This window comes from Apostichopus japonicus, chromosome 11 (genome assembly GCF_037975245.1).
Source record: "Apostichopus japonicus isolate 1M-3 chromosome 11, ASM3797524v1, whole genome shotgun sequence".
NCBI classification, from domain to species: domain Eukaryota; kingdom Metazoa; phylum Echinodermata; class Holothuroidea; order Aspidochirotida; family Stichopodidae; genus Apostichopus; species Apostichopus japonicus.
This window is the reverse complement of record NC_092571.1, coordinates 21,961,544-21,981,846: the sequence shown is the minus strand read 5'-3', so window position 1 is coordinate 21,981,846 and position 20,303 is coordinate 21,961,544. Positions and strand designations below refer to the sequence as shown.

The 20,303-nt window shown below is 39.8% G+C and overlaps 1 protein-coding gene across 4 annotated transcripts; it reads right to left on the bottom strand.

Moving 5' to 3' along the window:
• On the bottom strand, positions 1-14,860 carry LOC139976464 (3-oxoacyl-[acyl-carrier-protein] synthase, mitochondrial-like). 4 transcript variants are annotated; one of them, XM_071985227.1, is made up of 11 exons: positions 12,067-12,136; positions 10,338-10,454; positions 9,661-9,732; positions 8,726-8,812; positions 8,071-8,222; positions 7,337-7,451; positions 6,578-6,644; positions 5,863-6,000; positions 4,270-4,418; positions 3,790-3,867; positions 1-323 (listed from the first exon to the last, which is right to left on the bottom strand). In XM_071985227.1, the coding sequence occupies exons 3-11, from the start codon at positions 9,727-9,729 to the stop codon at positions 267-269; spliced, it is 912 nt and encodes a 303-aa protein (XP_071841328.1). In that variant the 5' UTR covers positions 9,730-9,732; positions 10,338-10,454; positions 12,067-12,136; the 3' UTR covers positions 1-266. The 4 variants fall into 4 exon arrangements, 2 of the variants coding, with proteins under 2 accessions (XP_071841328.1, XP_071841327.1); XR_011796149.1 differs by lacking the exon at positions 12,067-12,136 and adding an exon at positions 14,844-14,860 and having other exon boundaries at positions 2-323; positions 3,643-3,867; XR_011796148.1 differs by having other exon boundaries at positions 2-323; positions 3,643-3,867.
• Positions 14,861-20,303: the final 5,443 nt, after the last annotated feature.

Sequence of the window (20,303 nt, the reverse complement as noted above, 5' to 3'; positions counted from 1 at the left end):
GTCATTTTGGATCGATGAAGCGTTCAGCACGTCGCTACCAGAATTGGAACAAACTTTTCTGTCTTCTTCTGCCTTCAGGAGGTTATCGTCTGGTAAGCCTTTCCTGATCTGGTAAGAGTTAGACTGTACTTAACTCGGAGGTGAGATGGAGGCTTTCATGTCCATAATGAGACTAGAGTAGGGATCTGAATCGGCTACAGGGGCTTGGGATTCCAATTTATTGTCTCTGTCTGATGTTTCGTCATCTTCCCAAGTCTCTTCCAAATTTAAGTCTTCTGGAGGTCTCTCGGTGAGCTGTTCCATGGTGGACACCATAGGTGGTTCTGTCCATAAAAAGAGTATGAAAGAAAATTACTAGATAGGAATACACAAGCCATGTAGACGTAAGAACTCTGCATAAAGTGTAGATCATGCATGTTACATTTGAAGACTCGAATGAGTCAACGATAGCCAGTAATTTTAAGGGCGAAAACGGATTGCTTTTGGTGATAGGAGGGGGTGGGGTATTAACACTTTCTTGGTGGGAGGGAGTCAGAGCCACAGACAGAGATCTAAGAACATTTAATGATTTCCCTAACTTATGTAATGTCAGAAATGTCAATTTTTTTATTATTATTATTTATAACCCATCTACTAGTGAAATGTCTAGTATTGTTGTATCAACTACAGTAGTTACAGAATATTATTATAAAATGTAAAAAAAATGTAAAAGTTTTTGATTGCAATAGGTTTACAAGCTATATTACAATGGAAAGACATGAAGGAAAAATTCATAAAAAAAGATGATTTTAGAAACAAAGTTTAACAAACCTCAGTTAATTTGTTGTGAATGGTTGAAAAACAGTGCTATCAGACCAGGCTAGATTTTTTATGCCACTTTTAATTTGTACGGGAACGACCCATTAATTTGCCGAGGTTCATCGGTTTAGAGTGACAAGACTATTTAGTCTAATACTTTAACCATTTAGCTGAGTTCCTCAGATCCAGCACAAAATCACAAAAAGATATTTACCTGTCTCAAATGACATGTTTACAGTGGTAGTACAAATTTGTCAACTTTTGGATAGATGGTGTTTAATTTTCTTTCAATGGGTGCAAGGGTGTTGTTGTTTTAATATCAAGTTGAAGGAACATGCTTTGGTTGAGTGAGAATTTATGTAAAGCAATGGGTTAACAAAACTTAACATTAACGTTAAAGCCTGTTCTAGAAGAGCTGATAACATCATCAAGTTAGCCTTTAAAGGAACATATCGGAGGTTTAGCATATTTTAACAGTGAATAGCTTGGAACTGGATCAGCAGTGTGTGAGTGTAAAACCTCAAATTTAGTTTAGTTTAGTTTAGTAGAAAAAAGGATCAGGAGGGACACTTAAGTCCCCATCAAGGACCCTATAAAGAGAGGGAAAAAACTGAAGACACAAACACTCAGACCCGATTACAATGCTTAAAGTGCTTGTCCAAAGCATTCTTAAACCCATTGACACTACTTGCAAGTACAACTTTCTCAGGCAAACTATTCCACTCATTCACAACCCTATTAGAAAAAAAGTTATGCCGAATATTAATCCTACTATGCGACTTTTGAAGTTTAAGACAATGACCTCTTGTACAACTACTGTTTGCCAACATGAAAAAGTCAGTAAAGGATAAATTGTCGAAACCATACACAATCTTGAAAACCTGGATCAAGTCCCCACGTAACCTCCTAAGCTCCAGTGTGGTGAGATTCAACAGTTGTAACCGCCTATAATAAGGAACCCTCTTTAAGGAACTAATCATCCTAGTAGCCCTCTTCTGGACATTTTCAAGTACTTCCTTATCCTTAGCAAAGTAAGGGTTCCAAGCCTGCACAGCATACTCCAGATGAGGCCTAACCAACTGCTTATAAAGCCTAACTACGATGTCCTCTTTCAGAAAACTGAAGTTCCTCTTGATCATACCCAAAACCCTATTACCTCTTTTAGCAGCTTCAAGACAATGTTTAGAAGGTTGCAGAGATGAGTCAATGTAGATACCTAGGTCTCTTTCAACAGAGACCTCCTCTAAATCCACACCATTAAGATTGTATGTAAACTTTTGGTTACTACTACCAATGTGCATTACCTTACATTTATCATATTAAAAAGCATTTGCCACCCTTGAGACCAGGAAAAAACCTGATCCAAATCCATTTGAAACTTCTCATAATAGCTTTTGGAAGAGACCTCAGAATACAATTTAGTGTCATCAGCAAACTTCTTAGCTTTACACAAAATATCTCCGTCGAATTCACACCAATGTGTCAAAGGATGGATCATTCTTATCGTAATGGTGTAGGTTTGATATTTTTACGGATTTAAATATAAAATCATAGCCCTGCCCTTGTGAATGTAAATATGTTGCAATTACCATCAATTCTGTTTTAGCGCAATTTGTCTCAGATTATTTCACCTTCAAATTGTCCTGGATGTGAAAAAGTTCCAGGACACTGGACACTTAATAGGCATTAATTAATGGAAAATAGCATTCCAGTAACATAGACATGAACAACAACAAAAAAACCAAAATGACATTTTATTCTCTTGCTCTCTCTCAATCACATTCATTGTGTTCTTCTCGTCTAAAAAAACTTCAATAGAGCATAAAGCTTATTAGAAAAAAAGTTCAATGTAACCAGTTGATACGAATGTCATCACGGTGTTTTAATGTAATTTCTAAGTAGACGGCATATGGTATATTCACTCAAACCTACACATCTCTCCTCCATCAGTTAACACAGTTTCCGACATTTTGTATGGTTTGACAATTTATCCTTCACTGACTTTTTCATGTTTGCTAATAGTAGTTGTACCAAAGGTCATTGACGTTAACTCCAAAAGTTACAAAGTAGGATTAATATTCAGCATAACTTTTTTTTCTAATAGGGTTGTGAATGAGTGGAACGGTTTGCCTGAGAAAGTTGTACTTGCAAGAAGTAAAAATGGATTAAAGAAAACTTTTGGACAAGCACTTTAAGCATTGTAATCGGGTCTGAGTGTTTGTGTTTTCTGTGTTTTTTCTCTCCTATAGGGTTCTTGATGGGGACTTAAGTGTCCCCCCTGATCCTTTTTCTACTAACCTTAACTAGCCAAATATGCTGTTCAATTCAGGAGTAAGGACTGGAAAGGTAACTATATACGTAATATGTCTGACAATGATATGCAGCTCAATGCATAGTAAAGCCTTTAATATTGCTGCAGTAGCGACCGAATATGAAACACTGTTTAAGACACAGGATTATATGTAAAATGTTGCACTTACACAACATCACAAAGTACACTTTGAACAATTCAAATTTAACGGCCTTATACATGTCAAAACAACAATTTTAACATATGCATGCACAATTATATTTATGAATAAGCAGATGCTAATTGAGACTACAAGAACATCCAAAAATTCTGCTTTAACTGGTTGGTAAATTTGATAACAAAAACATAAAAAGTGGTAAATTTGACATATCAAAGGGTGATATCATCAGTCATCTTCCCATTTGACTTCTTTAAATCTCATATTAATAAAATTTAAATAGTCATAGCTGTAATCATTCCTTTAATTGGATATTACTTTTCATCGAACATCGATATTTCATCACGACAGATCAAGAATTAAAATCTTAAATTGCCTTCGTCTGTTCTTTCCCTTGTCCATCAAAGACATGAACAATCATAGACCACTGTCATCTGACGCTTCCAATGCATAAAGAGGCATTGGTACCGCCAAACCCAAAAGAGTTTGTGAGTCCAATCCGTCTACCATCTCCCAGCCAAACCTGAGATTTATTAGGCACATAATTCAGATCAAATTCATCGTCTGTCTCTTCTAGATTAATTGTTGGAGGCAGCTGACCCTGGAAGAGAGGAAAATTGGAGATGAAAATAAAAAAATACTTTAGGGAGGAGTAGAAATAGTTTAAATAACTTCACAGTGGTACTAAAGATTATGTATGTATGTATGTAGTTTAGATCCTCCTGCAAGCAGGAACTCGCGAAGAAGCCATCCGCAAGCTGACCGAAGTCAGTCTCTTACATTCATATTTAATGTCCATGATTATGAATTGTCAATTGTCAACAACTCTGTAACTGGACGACATAAATTAATCTTTGAGTGACTCGAACTCGGGATCTTATGATTGAAAGGCACCGGCGCTAACCACTGAGCTAACACTCCAACCAGCAATCGATGCTCAATGTGAAGTGTAGATTTAAATTATATTTTAACACGGAAGATAATTAAGCTTATTATCACTTACATGTTGACATGCTAGTACAGTGAATATTGCTTCTAATGCTCCAGCAGCACCTAACATATGACCCGTCGCTCCTTTGGTGGAAGACACAGCCAGGTTGTTGGCATGGGAACCAAAGACAGACTTGATTGCCCGATTCTCAATTTCATCGCCTGTAGGAGAAGTGATGAAATACTTGTTTATCACCCAGTGCCACATTAACAACCTCTGGTGATCCTACAGCACCATATTCTTTCCACATCCCCATTAAAGTGTGAATGCACAACCCAAACTAGAAGTCTTTCTTGGCAGTGTTCACAGCAGTCTGTGACCTCAGGGGGATGCTTCACCTTTCAAGCCCCTTGAATTTGGGGGGCCTTAAGCACTGATCTGATCTTCCCATTGCATAATCTGGTACTGATCATACCCATTTGTACCATATTTTGACAGTTACCTGTCACAAATAATCAGCATGGCAAATTACACCTCAACAATTACCATGTGGCAGCCACTTTCTCCTTCTGTTAAATCTGCTCAGATACCTCATTCTTTTAGAAGAGATCAACAGTCATTTGGGGTCATTGGGTTAAAATTTTAAGCAATTATTTGTGAGCTACTCTTCTTCCTGGCCATCTCTTGTGAATTTGTTCTTTTGCTGATTGCGTTCTATCCCTTTCTTATTTCTTATTTCCTTTTTATTACTTTTCAGCTTATTCTCTGTCCTGTTTCTTTCTTTCCTTATATTTTGTAAATATCTTTTGTTGAATTGAGATTCTTATCATTCTTCACTATTTTTTTTTTGGTTCTATGGTCACTAGCCTTATTAACAGAATCACTATTTTCATACTATGTTATTTTATTACTGTGCCGTATGTTATGTTGTTTTTTTTCTGTACAATAATATGAGATATAAATCTGAATGTAATTGTTAATGAACATGTTCTGGTCAATTTGTTTAGTATCCAGAGTTATAATCTTTCTCATCTGGTAATTCACAAAATCACCAAAAATTAATCTGCAAAGGTAAAATGTCCCTTAAAAATGTATGACAACTTATTACGGTACCATCGGGAGCAATAAATATACAGTTAATGTTTCAAACTCTATAACCAATCATTGCCCCATTGGGTGCATAAAAAACTTAGTCTCTCATAAGAGTACTAGCAAATTTTCCAGGAAATGAATTGGACTTCTCAAATCTGTTAAATTTAATGGAGTACTTCAAAATATTAAGAAATCCATTCACCAAGTGCAGCCACTGGTTAAAGCAGTAAACAGTTTGGAGGGCGGGACAGGAGGGAAGAACTACTACTTGCAGCAAGCAAACAGGAAATTTGATCAAATAAAGGGCACAACTCTCTTTCCAACCAAACTACCCTAACTCAGTGCTGTGATTCTCTCCAACCCAATAACCCCATCCCCCCTCCATCTTTGTGATGTGATCAGATCTTGATGTTAACAATTGCAGTGAATTTTAAACTTACTTCAACATTTCTAATATATTTGACTTTTATTAATGACTACTCCCTTTAAATGGTAAACATCAAACTGGAATGTAACTGCTGTTTCATTGGGTGTCAAACCCACTACCTGAATGTTACAATACTTTCACCTTACCTAGAGGTGTTGAAGTTGCATGAGCATTAACATATCCAACATCCTCGACTCTGACACGTGCATCCCTCAGGGCAGCCTTCATGCATCGTTGTGCACCGAATCCATCTCCCCTAGGGGCGGTGATGTGACTGGCATCACCTGTCATTGGATGGGAAAAAGTTTAATTTACAAAACTAGCAGAGCTTGGGACAGTAGTAACTAGACTTCACAGGACAATGTATCATAGGTTAACTCATTTGTTTACATTAAATGTAAAGTTGTAAGTGGTAAACCAATGTAGAACATGAAATATGGTCCTTTATTTACTGGTACCATTAGCATTGAATTTCCCGCATCTGCATATATCAAACTAGACTTTTACAGGGAGAATACTGAAAATGAGTACTTTAGTTCTCAAAAGAAACAAGAAAACACATATAACAATAATTGTGCAATAAATTAATATACATGTGACCATCAAATAAATTTGTAAATATTCCAATAGAAAAAAGGAACCAGTAAAATTCTTTTGTACAAAAAATGGCAAAGTTGTAGATGAGTCTTTTGAGAAACTAAAGCTTTGTTGATATTAGACTCCCTTGTGATTTTGATTTTTTTATGTTTCTAGCAAAATATCCCATTTTCCTTGTTTATTCTGTTTGATTCACAGCACTTTGTTATCATCTATTATTCTAACAAGATTCCTTTTATTGCTACAAATGTTGTTCAACCTCACCTGAAAGACCGTAGCCGAGTATCTCTGCTAGAATGTTTGCCCCTCTACTCTCCGCATGATTCCACTCCTAAGTGAGAGAAAACATGACAAGTGTTAGCTTTAAAGAGTAAGATAAGAAAGGAAATTGATTGTTTATTTGTATCAATGGCTTTCCTATACCTGACATTCCAACACTCAGAGTCTTACTGGACTTTACAATAGTTTGTAAATCTCCTGGTTTCAGGTACCAACCCCCTGGGTTTTGTCTTTTCAAATCTCTCCAGATTTACAAATTTAGGGGTTGACAGGTCTGTCAAATAACTTTCAATGGTTAAATTGTCAAACCAAGACACACCAGCTGTGAACAATTCAGCACGTTGCTGTCTGAGCATTACACAGCACCACATCTATGGGTCCTTTATAGAGTATCCCAAAGGATGCAGCCACAATCCAGTGCACACAACTATATACACAAGCTATAAACATAAGTCCCTGTTTATACACCTGGCTGCTAAGAGGCAATTGAGCTAAAGTGCCTTGTACAAGTAAACAATACTTTGATCTAATCGATCGTGGAATCCTGCCACTAAGCAACATCCATCCTCCCCTCCCCCACCCCCACCCCCACTATAAACTGTCCCTACCCTTGATCTTGCAGACACACATACTACTAGTAGCTAAAATAAATCCATATTTCAACAGGCAAATTGTTGACTGACAATTGTAACCATCTAAATATGGGTATTTTTGATTGATCAGATCAACCTTAGCAGACCAAACCTCTAATATGAGAACTGCTGCCCCTTCAGCCATCACAAAACCATCTCTCCTTGCATCAAAAGGTCTGGAAGATTCTTGTGGTCTGTCATTATACTTGGTGCTGACAGCACGTGCCCTGGGAAATATAAATGATAAGGGATCAAAGTTTTTGACCAAGGATCCTAAATGTCTACTCATTCGGCAGCACATTTGTATTCTTTGCTGTCACATGTTTTTATATGTTAATCATCCAAAGAGCTGTTAAATATAGTTTACTGTAGAAGATTACTATAACATCCTAACATATGGGCACAACAAGTATATTCATAAATTCCATCGAATCTGTTTCCTTATTTCAGCATTTACTTCTGAGAATATAAAGACAGTTATTGTCTAGCTGAAACATTTGCTAAGGCATGCCACACAGACAAAACTGTGATAAATAATAAATTATTATTTGATCCTTAACCATGACATGAATACATTGTTATTATCATGTAACACTTTCACTTAGTCATTTTTTTTCTGACAAAATAATAACAATATTTATGAATAGTTAAGGATAAAATTTGTTGGTAAAACAGATCACTTGTGAAGATATAACTATTTAACAGGTTTCAGCAAAGTAAAAGATGTTTTCCCATCTTCACATTTCTATCTGTTAGATTTTGTTTTCTTCCTTTTGACAGATACAGAAGAAGAAAAATCTGATACTAGTCTTGAGGAAAAAAACAATCACTTGCATTTCTTAATACCTTGAAAAGCCTGCCACTGCTACCGCACATATGCAGGCCTCCGCTCCTCCTGCTACCATGACCTTAGCATCACCATTACGGATAAACCTCATGGCATCACCAACTGCGTGACAGCCTGTGGTGCATGCAGTGGACACACAGTGGTTAGGTCCCTATGAGAAAAGGAATACAAAATAGTTAGAGAAAACTTCCAGATACTACCAGTGGTGTTAGCAGATGGGTCTCACCTGGTGGGGGTGCATGGAAGGAGCAGCTACATTATGTAGAGGGGCAAGAGTTCTCATATAGGTCATGACAGATGTGTACATAACAGATCTATGCGATATATAGTTTACATAGTAATCTGGTGGGGAAGGGGCCCTGTTGAGGAGGGATAAGAGTAGTACCATTGTGGAGAGGTAAGGACGATGGGTACAACCTCTACCTGTCGATTTTGTATTATAGCAAAAATTGGCAACAAGTAATACGTGTCTTATTTTTTCTGAACGAAAACAGAAGATTTAATGAAGGGAGACATTCGATACATCTCAATCATGGATTCTTTATAGATCTGAATAGGAAAGAGGCCAAATAACCACATGGCAGAGCACAGCAGAAGGGATTATTTGATTGTCCCCTTCTGATTCCTTCCTTTTTCTGTGTACATCACTCTTACCTGGAAGCCATACCTGATGCCAATGTGTCCAGCTGTGAGATTAGGTAAGATCCTTGGCACAAAGAAAGGACTGACTTTGCGGTACCCCTGGAAAACAAAAGGTTATATTAAAGGATGTCACTGGTTCTTTAAACTAATGTCACTGGTAATGATACAGTGACTTAATGGGGGACACTAATTGGTATCATGGAGAGAGAAGAGGAGAATAAAGTCTTTTCTTTCTGCACTATGTGCTGAACTTATTGTCACAGGTAATGATGATACAGTAATCTATAAAGAAATACAGACGTTGTCAGGGATGGCATAAAGGGGGGTGGGGGAGAGAACAAGAGAATGTGTCAACTTTTTGCAGGCTATGCTGCAAAAATGACTGCAGTTCTATAAGTTTATACAAACCAAAATGTCTCCCACAAGAAAAACCTGCAAATCCTTCCTTGTACCCTTACACATGCTGATCCATTCAAGTTCTATCACATTGTAATGTGTGATTGAATTAATGTTGGCGTCAACTGTGCGTGTGTGACGGTGTTAACAATGTTTATGCGTGTGTCGGTTGTGCGTGTTGCTTGGGATGTGTGTGGTGCATGATTTGTTTGAATGGTGCGTGTTGCGCATGTTTTCTTTAAATAGGGTTTGGAACGGATTAGGAGGCAGTTATTACTTAGAGTATATAAAGACAAGACGTGTCCTGTTATATTGGTATTACTTTGTTTGTAAAGATAAGATATCTTGGTAAGACTACTTTGAAGTTTGGCAACAAATACACTTTGACGTAGTGACAAATATTGCCCTCTGGTGACTGGACTCTTTATTTATTTGTTAAACACATAAACGTATAACTGACCAGTAAGTGTTGTTCACTGCATGTTCTAGATTGATGCAAATCAAAATCATTTCTTTTCATTAAGGAAAATGGAACAAAACAGATGACTTACCTTTGTCTCTAGTGTTCTACCGGTGTCAACAATTTCCTGGAGTCCTGGTAAACTGACACCAACAGCCATACCCTACAAAACAGAATCATTATTATAACTAATTGGACAAGATATTTAAAGATTCTTTCAGGTTATCCCTTGGACAAACAATTCTTATTGTATTTCTTGATGGTCCAAACAAATATTGATGCCCAAAAAAGGTAGCAAAAACAACAACCAAGGTGTATATGGCAGGAGAGCTGTGTGGGTTTGGTGAATAGAACACCAGCTTTGGGCCATTAAAATTTAACTTTGAGTGGATCAACGGCCTACTACTATTTTTTGTTTAATTTCAGTTCCTCCAAGATGATGGGGCGATGCCAATCTACTATTTTGAAGGTACAGTATTTACTTACAATGCAATCTGTATATGATGTAAACAACAAGTCCTTCACCTGATGATCTCAAAAGCTTACGTGATTGTCCAAACAGAAATTTGGTCATTGCATACAATCGAAGTACTGGTCAAAAGCTTGCCCTAGAGATGGGCTCATTTAATTGAATTAAGACAGGTAAGAAAAAGTAATTACTAATAACTCAGTGACCAGTGAAAAGATTTGCCAAAGTTGTTTTGGCTACCCACAAAAGACATGAAAACGAAATAAATGGTTCAGTTCTTTCATCCTCAAACATCTTACCTACTTTACTTGGTATTCCTTCATATTTTTCTCCACTCAGCAATCCAATGCCACTCTTGCCTTGAAGTAATTTTGACCATACATTGCTGACACCAATCCCCAATGGTGTTACAACTCCTGGAAGATATAAATTATTCACAAGAGACTGTGATGGTATGAAAATAATGATTTCAGACAACAACAAAAAATGAACAAGTTCTGACAAGTTTGGTCATCTTCATAACATTCAGGTAAGTGATTACTTTGTACTGTAATTGGACACTGTAATTTATCAGTGTTAACCTACTGTAAATTGCAGACTACCCTGCATTTTTATCTTTTTAGCTGTGACCATCTGATCATGGTTTGGTAAGAGATGTCTGACATTCTCCCTGAAGTTCCACCAAGATCATAAAGCTTCTTATACCAGATAAAAACTTGTGCTGAAAAGGGGGGGGGGTGTTGGAGGGGGGGGGGCTTTGATTTAAGTCCTTGTGATCCTTTGTGATGATTTCCACTTCCAGGGTCTGGTTACTAATACTAGTTTAGTTTAGTTTAGTAGAAAAAAAGGATCAGGAGGGACACTCAAGTCCCCATCAAGGACCCTATAGAGAGAGAAAAGAAAAACTGAAGACACAAACACTCAGACCCGATTACAATGCTTAAAGTGCTTGTCCAAAGTATTCTTAAACCCATTGACACTACTTGCAAGTAAAACTTTCTCAGGCAAACCATTCCACTCATTCACGACCCTATTAGAAAAAAAAGTTATGCTGAATATTAATCCTACTATGTGACTTATGGAGTTTAAGACAATAACCTCTGGTACAACTACTGTTAGCAAACATGAAAAAGTCGGTAAAGGATAAATTGTCGAAACCATACACAATCTTGAAAACCTGGATCAAGTCCCCACGTAACCTCCTAAGCTCTAGTGTGGTAAGATTCAACAGTTGTAACCGCCTATACTAAGGAACACTCTTTAAGGAACTAATCATCCTAGTAGCCCTCCCCTGGACCTTTTCAAGTACTTCCTTATCCTTAGCAAAATATGGGTTCCAAGCCTGCACAGCATTCTCCAGATGAGGCCTAACCAACTGCTTATAAAGCCTAACTACGATGTCCTCTTTCAGAAAACTGAAGTTCCTCTTGATCATACCTAACACCCTATTATATACCTCTGTTAGCAGCTTCAAGACAATGTTTAGAAGGTTGTAGAGATGAGTCAATGTAGATACCTAGGTCTCTTTCAACAGAGACCTCCTGTAACTCCACACCGTTAAGATTGTATATAAACTTTTGGTTACTGTACTACCAATGTGCACTACATTGCATTTATCAATATTAAAAAGCATTTGCCACCCCTGAGACCGGGAAAAAACCTGATCCAAATCCATTTGAAACTTCTTATAAGTTTTTGGAAGAGACCTCAGAATACAATTTGGTGTCATAAGCAAACTTTTTAGCTGTACACAAAATATCTCCGTCGATGTCATTTATATAGCAACAAACAACAAGGGACCCACTACAGACCATTGTGGAACCCCACTAGTAACGTCCTGCCAAGAAGAAGCACAGCCTTTAATTACCACCCTCTGTTTCCTATTACCAAGCCAATTCTCGATCCAAGACAGTAAATTCCCGGTAGAAATACTAGATGATGGTAGGCCTATACTGTAAATTCGCTTTAGTAATAGCATTAAAGTTATTTTAAAAGATAACTGCGATCACGATCTATCATCTAGCTTACTTTGCTCGGTGGCTTAGTGCTTTCAATTCAGCCATGTGATTTCATCAATTAGTTGATCAGATTCCGCGGGAAATAGAAAATTTATACTTGTAAAGGTTGGGAGTCAAACTGCTCAAAGCAAGGAAAAATTTCCCTGACTCTGTGGAATAATCCATGAAAGTGTCTCAGATCACAAAATAAACACTATCACGGAAACCGCGGCCATTTTGTACACGGTGCATAACCAGTTCTGCGAAATTGCACCTCCGCAATCTGCAGTACAGTCAATGCACTGCGATGAATACTGCTCGTGCACTCGGACAATCTTTTCGACTATCGGATGGTAGGCTACTGTACTCTCGTGTATTGTATTGGGGAGGGGAGTGGGAGGGGTTACCTGAGTGGATATCAAATAATGTTACCTCAAACCATCAAATGTAGGCCTAACGGAAGATATAAATGAATAATATCCGGGATAAATGAAACTTCATCAGCCTGGCGATCGATGCCACTCAGCGAGACAGCCTAGCTAACTTGTTAAGTGTCCACATTTCAAACACTTAATTCCCGAAAAATCTCATTTCATTCGCAGGTTTCTGCCAACCATTTCCTGAGGAGGCTGTGGATGTAGCCTAGATGTCTTTGGTGATTACTAGTAGTTTGCATAGCTTCAGGATTTCCAAAGTTTCCGTCAAATATATCCCGAAATCATCACACAAAATTTGGGTAATGTCATCGAAAATGGAAACAATTATCATGTGTTGCGTAGTCTCCCGGTGACCTATACTCAATGGAACAGTTCCTTATCCACATAACATGAAGGGGGGGGGGGGGGGGGGATGGTGTCAGTCTGAGCCAAATGAAGGCTGTTTTATAAGGGGGGAGGGGGCTCATATTGATGTTCCTCCAATTATGTAGGCCTATATATCTTTCACCCAGTCAAGGCCTCCCATTGTCGGCTAGCCTACAGTAGGTCTATGACTGAGTCCAGCCTGATGCTCGAAGCTGAAGTTGGGTAAGGCTCTGTGGTGGTGGCGGGGGATTCTGTGATATTATTTGAAGTTAAATATCAGTAGGGCCCAATACATTATTTTCCCCTCTATTTTAGGTAGTGGCCAGTATGAATTCTACCGTGGAATGGAAGAGCGACGATGTACATCAGGAGTAGGCTACTAAAATTTCCTACAAATGCCTAAAAGTGAACTTGTCAAGTATCTCGTGTTACGAGGCATAAACAGTTCGGGACCGAAGCAAGCATTAGTGGCCGTCGTTTACCTGGAAATTGGAGCGAAAAATGATGTTGGTCTATATATTTACAAAACTGAACGAATGTTCCCTACTACTGTTGCAATATAACTCTGTGGTTTGACTCGGCAGCGCGTGGGGCCTGACATTATCGGGCCCCGAACTATGAAGCCCGACTTCCTCATCTACTGTAAATAGAAGTATATACTAAAAAAAAAACAAATATTATTTTTGACATTCAGCCCATGGGCCTTTCTGCCTTTAACTTGTTCAAAAAGTTCTTACACCCTTACGGCAAAATGGCGACCCAGAAAGGCCCGTGTTGAAAACGGTTGAGGGGCCGGTCCAAGGCCTGTTCGCAGACATATTGCCCAACATATTGAAAAAGTCCCATGCATCAACGACAACCCCAGGAAGGAGGAGGCATGTTTGCATGACCAATGAGTCTTTAAATAATGTAGGTGCGTGAAAAATACAACATCAATATTGGGGTGCATGTCGGGTTTCTGTCCCACCCCCCCACTTCCCTCCCCTAAACAAAACCCGCCGATGCCTCACCAGACCGTGGAGGCTTGGAACATTTTAAATCCTCTGGCTGCCCGCGGGCAGGGGAGGGTCTAGGCGAGTGACGAACGACTGTGTATCGTATAGGTGTTTGAACTATTCCCAGGAACGAAACGTTATTCCCTCACTCCCCGCCCCTGACCGCCGGCCCTAACAAGCACATTCCAGCAAGGGTGCAACCACTGGCTGAAAGTTGGGGGGGGGCCAAGGCAGTCATGAGAAACGTTTTGTGTGTGAAAAACATTATGTATGGAGAACTTCCCAAAAGTTGGGGGGTTACGACCCCCGCCCCCCCCCCCCCCCAGTGGCTGCGCCCTTGCATTCCAGCGAAATCCCTATTGCGATATTTGACTTCATCAGCTTCTCATGACCATTGGCATTCCACAGCATGAACTTACTACACCTACACTATACATGCGCTGCCCAGTATATTCAACAGACTAGGCTAGGCAGCTTAGCTCGTTATATGGTCCTACTCGAGTTTTCTTGTGTGCCTTGGAACCTTATTCTTATTAATATTTACCGGTATATGTCGTTAAAATATCAATCAAGATCTACAACGATCAGATTAATATTTCGAAGTAAATTTCTCCAACGCAAGTTCCCTGTAAGTATAATCCGTAGCCTTATGTTATTCATGCACGTTAGTGACGGTCACTAAGCAGATGAGTTCGCGTGGTCAACGACGTGCACCGTGAGCAAGATGGCGACGGTTACCGTGAACTTGTTTATTGATGATGCCTTGTTTTGGCTGCATTTGTTCATGCTTTGTATATTGAAATTATGAATGAAAGTGGTTACAATTTGACTATTTGTGCAACTACATATGTATAACACAGTAACGCGAATTTAGGGAACACGCGAAGTTACAGTACCGTACACCATGCTATTACTACACAGCAATCTAAGTAGGCTAGGCCTAGTCGCGAATCTAGTACATGCACAACGCTGTAACCTTCATAATTGAGATAATATGACAATCCACTTACCTATTCCTGTTACTCCAACCCTCACTCTACCACTTTCACTCACTATACCACTCGAGCTACCTTGGCTTCTAAATGGAATATTTAAAGTTCTTTTCGCGCTACAGAAGAGAAATATAGATGCAGGCCCGACTACGGTCTTCTTCATTTTCTTCTCTTCGAGATCGAGTTGAAGTTCGAAAACCCCACATCAAGCAAATTCGGTTCAGTTTTCGTCACAGAGAAATGGTAATCGATCATTGGGTGCTATGGAGGTATTTGTTTAATTTTTTTTGGATGGACTTAAAGTTACTTCACACATCTCGCTTCTACAACCGTCTAAATGACTGATATTCATAGCGAGATTTCAAATAAACAAATAGGAGTGTTTGTTTTCACAGTGAGTTTTTCAAACCAACATGATTGAAAAGAGAAAGAGATGTCCTTGGCAATTATTATTTAGGCAAATACAAATAGCGCCACTAACTTTACAACAACATATTAATTTTCTATCAGGATGAATTTTCACGGGAAGGAACTGGATGAGTGGTAGAAAAAAAAAAAAAACTTGAATATGGTTAATATTTCAGCGAATGTCCGGTAAATTTTCGCAGCTTTTGAACATCGACTTTTCTGATACCCCAAATGCGGGATGCCGTTACAACCACATATATACTTACGTACACAGGAGGGCAGAGAGGGCTACTGCCCCATTACATGCACCGACATACCTCCGCTCACTTAGAAAAATGGGGGAAATGAGTACAAAGCCTACGTTTCTATTTGTTACTCGTCAACGAGGGATTTACTACACGGCAGTACTAAATCATTCAACTGGATCCATTGTATTAGCAGAAGAGTGTTTGGCAAACAAATGATCAATGTTCGTTTCATTCACCACACAATACATCTAATTTCCGATCTTATTTCTTTTCTTCTATAGAAAGTCACACACTCAAAACTTGGACAGTTTAAAGAAGGTAATACATATGACATGAAACGTTCGAAAATTCCATGTCTCATCTGGGCCACCGTAATTTCTACAATAATTAAATGATGCTTGTGAAGGCCCAAAAACACCTCGGTCCTCCTGTCCCTCGCATAATGTTTATAGCATACTACCCAAGTATGGAGTATAAACCAGCATGCACGGTCACGTGAAACCTCTCAGGTATTATGAGCATGACTAAATAACTCATTTAAAGCAGGAGAAACATGCTCATTTCAACTATCCGCGGGTTAACGTAACACAGTTTGGGCAAATGTTACCATTTTAAAATAACTAGATGTTAACCAAAACAGTCTCAGTACCGTGTTTTCATCGCAGGATAATGCACGAACGGGTGTATGGCGCAAGTAATGCACGAAGCCGTATAGAGTTACTGTACTGTAGTTCATCCAACAATAGCGTTGAGCCCCCGTTCCTGCATTATCCGTGTGATAAACGCACGGTAGAGTGTTGGTTGATCATGTTCATTCCTACAGAAAACAAAATCACTATCAATGTTCATGTTAGTTGTTAAACTTTAATAACAACGTAGAAAGGAAATAACCAACATTTGTCTCGAAACGGTACCCCGTATTTAACTTTTATTATAGTTAGGAGTATCAAAACAAACTGGTGTCAAGAAAATAAAAAGAATGACACTACTACGCAGTAAATTGAAAATAACGTTATACAATTAAGCTTGAACGATGCTACGTAAAGCATAGTCAACGAGGTAAATGAATCATTTATCTCGTTGAGCATAGTATACAGAGGGAGCACAGAGCTTCTCCCGTCCACTCGCTCAACGTCCAATCGCTCTTTGTTCAATCGCTCCCCGTCATATCGCTCCCCGTCCTATCGCTTCCCGTCCTATCAATCTCCGATCCGTCCAAATTTTTAGCATTAGGAAGCATCGCAATCGGTTTTTCCTGTTAAATTTAAATATATACATTCAGGGGCGTCAATCCGATTTGAAACGTGGGGGGGGGGGGGGGGACGGAATCGATTCGAGTATTCCGGCCGTAAGTACTATCTAAGCGGAGCGCCACCATCGGTTGGCGCGCAGCGTACAAGAAAATTTTTCTTCTGGCAGACCCCTCAGATTGCAGGAAACGGCACTTCCCGTGCATTATGGCAGAAAGCAACACCCCTAAAATTGATAAAAATTTCCGGCAATTTTTAATTTTGGGAAATATTCTCGAAGGAAGTGATCGCCATTTATTCCTAAGTTTACCAATTCCTCGTCTCCCAGAAGCGCCCAAAATTTAAGATATCGAAACATTTTCGTGTTGGCTGATCCATGATCACCGCCCATCAAGGGCGGCGGAAGCACTTTTAATCTGGGGGGCACCGACATCAAGGGGCACTTTGCAGCAATTCGATTGGACTGATGCAGCCTTATATTTAGTACCCTTTACAACTCTTATTGTATTATCTAATTTGTGTACACACATCACTCCATCAACGCCCCCCCCCCCCCCTCTCAAGGAAAATATGCATACTAGCACTGCAATATGCAATGTGCAAATTGGGAAACAAGGAACAAGTTTTCTTTTGAGACAAAATGAGGCGAAATCATGCTAATTGCTAATGTAGGAATCTTCCGAATTAGAGATTATTTCTTGTTAATATCTTAACAAATTTGTTTCATTCGAAATAGCTTTGAGTTTGACCCACAGAAATTCACTAAGAGTCAGAGGCGTAGCCAGGAGTTGCAATGTTGTATGCACGACTATCTGAGCGGAGCGCCACCATCAGTTGGCGCGGAGCGTAGTAGAAAATTTTTGGTTTTACAAACCCCTCAGATGGCCGGAAAAAGGCCCTTCCCGAGTGTTCATTCTGGTTCCCTGGCCTCTTGCTAACTTGAGACACCTCAATTTTTATGTAGAAAATGGGCACATTTTTAACCTGGGGAAAAGTGGGGGGCACGTGCCCCCTGTGCCCCCCGGTTCCGCCGCCCTTGCCGCCCAAGCCCGTGAGAAGTGGTAACTGGGTGAAGAAAAAGCCATGCCGTTTGAAAACATGGGCAGAAAAAGTGAAAGTAGCGAAACCTAAGGTAAAACGCGCGATAACGAAGTGATTATTTTCCAGGTTAATTGAGACTGTATCAAACGCGAGCTTAGGACAAACATATTCAAAGGTAATGGCATTACTAATCCCGATATGTCGTCTTTGAGGTGTGTGGAAAATCCGCAACGGCCATCAAAGAGCAATTGAATATTTAGTCTACTTTTCGATTTCGAAAACACTTTTTATTTAAATTATGACAAAATTTTATGACACCTTTGACAATTTTTTTTGGGGGGGGGGGGCTGTGCCCCCGGGCCCCAATGGGCACGACGCCACTGACCCCAGGGCCTCATATATAGGCCCATTGCAGGGGTGGGCAACCTTTCGAATGAATGGGCCAGATTTTAGGAGTGAAAGATTGACAGGGCCGCACCTAACCAACGGCCTGCTGCTGATTTCAAACCTTTGATTCCGAGGACGTTCAAGCAATAGGTGTGTGTACTTAATCTGTATTCACAAAACCATAATGCCAATACAGTCCTGTTGATAATTAATGGTGATAATAGACCAACCTGACAGCATCATAAGTGCAGATAAATTCTAAGCAGCTAGCTCGTTTTTGGTGATGATGCAAAATAGATTGATTTTTTTCTTTTTCTTGAGACATCTCACGGGCCGCCAAAAAATCACTGGCGGGCCGCATGTGGCTCGCAGGTTGCCCACCCCTGGTCTATAGGAACGATGCCCCCAAATTTCCCCGGACATATAGGCGAAGGAAGCTATCCGCCGCGACTGCATGTGAGTTTCTCGACTTTCTGTCCTGGGAGTCATACCACAAAATGGTGCATTTCCTCATACGCCATTATTAATAATTTAAATAACTAACTAATAAGGCACAGCCCATATCCGAGTTTGTATAGCGAGCTTAGCGCAAATTTGGCGCCAGCATGTTAAACCAGGTTGCTAGGTCTACGATAATACATTTACATGAAATTTGAAAACAAGGATAGCAAGACAAACAACTTTTATTATGTTTTCAGGACCTCACACATGCGCATGTATCGTCAGACTTAGAATAGGTCCCATGTGAGTGGTGGCTAAAGTGATGAAGGCATGAAAATAAATCAGTGGATGTTCGTTGGAGTCCTCAAGCTCTCGGTTGCTAGGTGGATTTGCATCTGGTTATCGGGTGAATTCTGGTCGGAGCGTACTATGTAACCACCATGTACCCAGGGACGTAGCTAAGGCCTGATGATTGGGGGGGGGGGGGGGGTAGTGGCTGAAAATCGGTTTTGAAGCCAGAAAATTCCAACTGCTGCTTTGTACCCCCTACCCTCCCGCTACTCGTCAACGATACGGTCAGTGTCAGTCAGAAAACCCAATCTTTCGCGACTGCACTTCTGTTACGAACTTGTTGCGATACATTTGTACCCACTGGCACTCATTTCAAAAACTTATTGCCCCCCCCCACCCCAACCAAATATTTTTGTGAAATTCGGGCAATATGCTGATAGCTTTTTTGATAATTTGCAATGTGTTTTTCAGTGGTTATACTGATATTATTATTACCCAACAATTATCACCAATACGGAAGGGTAATAAGACGGAAAATGATTGTATGATATATTGCATGCGATGTAAAAACCGATGCATGCCTGTATGATATGCACATGATCATGTGGGATGCGCGCGTAGCGCGCGAAAAATTTTGGTTATATTTTTCGGGCAAGTCGTTACAACCCCCCCCCCCCTCACAAAACAAATTGGGCTCCTACGCCTATGACGGTAGTTCTATTAGGCATTTTTTTGTAGTATTCAAAATCATAAGAAGTTTTGTACGGTGGAGTATAAGAATCGCGAGAAACAATTTCCCAAAGTGGCAAGGAAAACGTGGTAAATATGACAGGTTAAAGGTCAATTTTGACCGAAATTTTTAAAAAAATTTTAGGTCATGCACAATCACAGGGATAAATGAAAAGGCCTAGATAAACTAGAGTGCGACAGTCGGAAATTCCGACTGTCGCACTCCAATTTTCCAACTAGCGTCAGTTTTACCATGGCTTGGGGGGTGAGACACACCCACCCCCTCTAACGACGTCCCTGCTCGGTGAATATGGAACACGATCACATGGTTCAGCCTCTGTAGAGTCATGGTGCTCCGTAGCCTTGTCTTCAAACGCCTCAGAGCACTAAAAGATCTCTCGGCTTCCGTCGAACTGGCGGAGGAGACGAGGAGCAACCGCAAGAGAGCTTCGACTTCACCAAACATAGCCCGTACCTCTGGATTCATCGACTTGAATATTTGTCTATACCCTTCAACCGACGACGAATGGAACTGGCCTCGAAAGAAAGGCAGACTAAGCTTAAGATTATTGGAGAGCTCAGGGTACCAACTCATCGATCTGGGTGGAATTCTCCATTCAGCAACATTGAGTGATATTCGAGGATATGAATCCTAAGATGTGTAAGCCGTAACCAAATAGAGC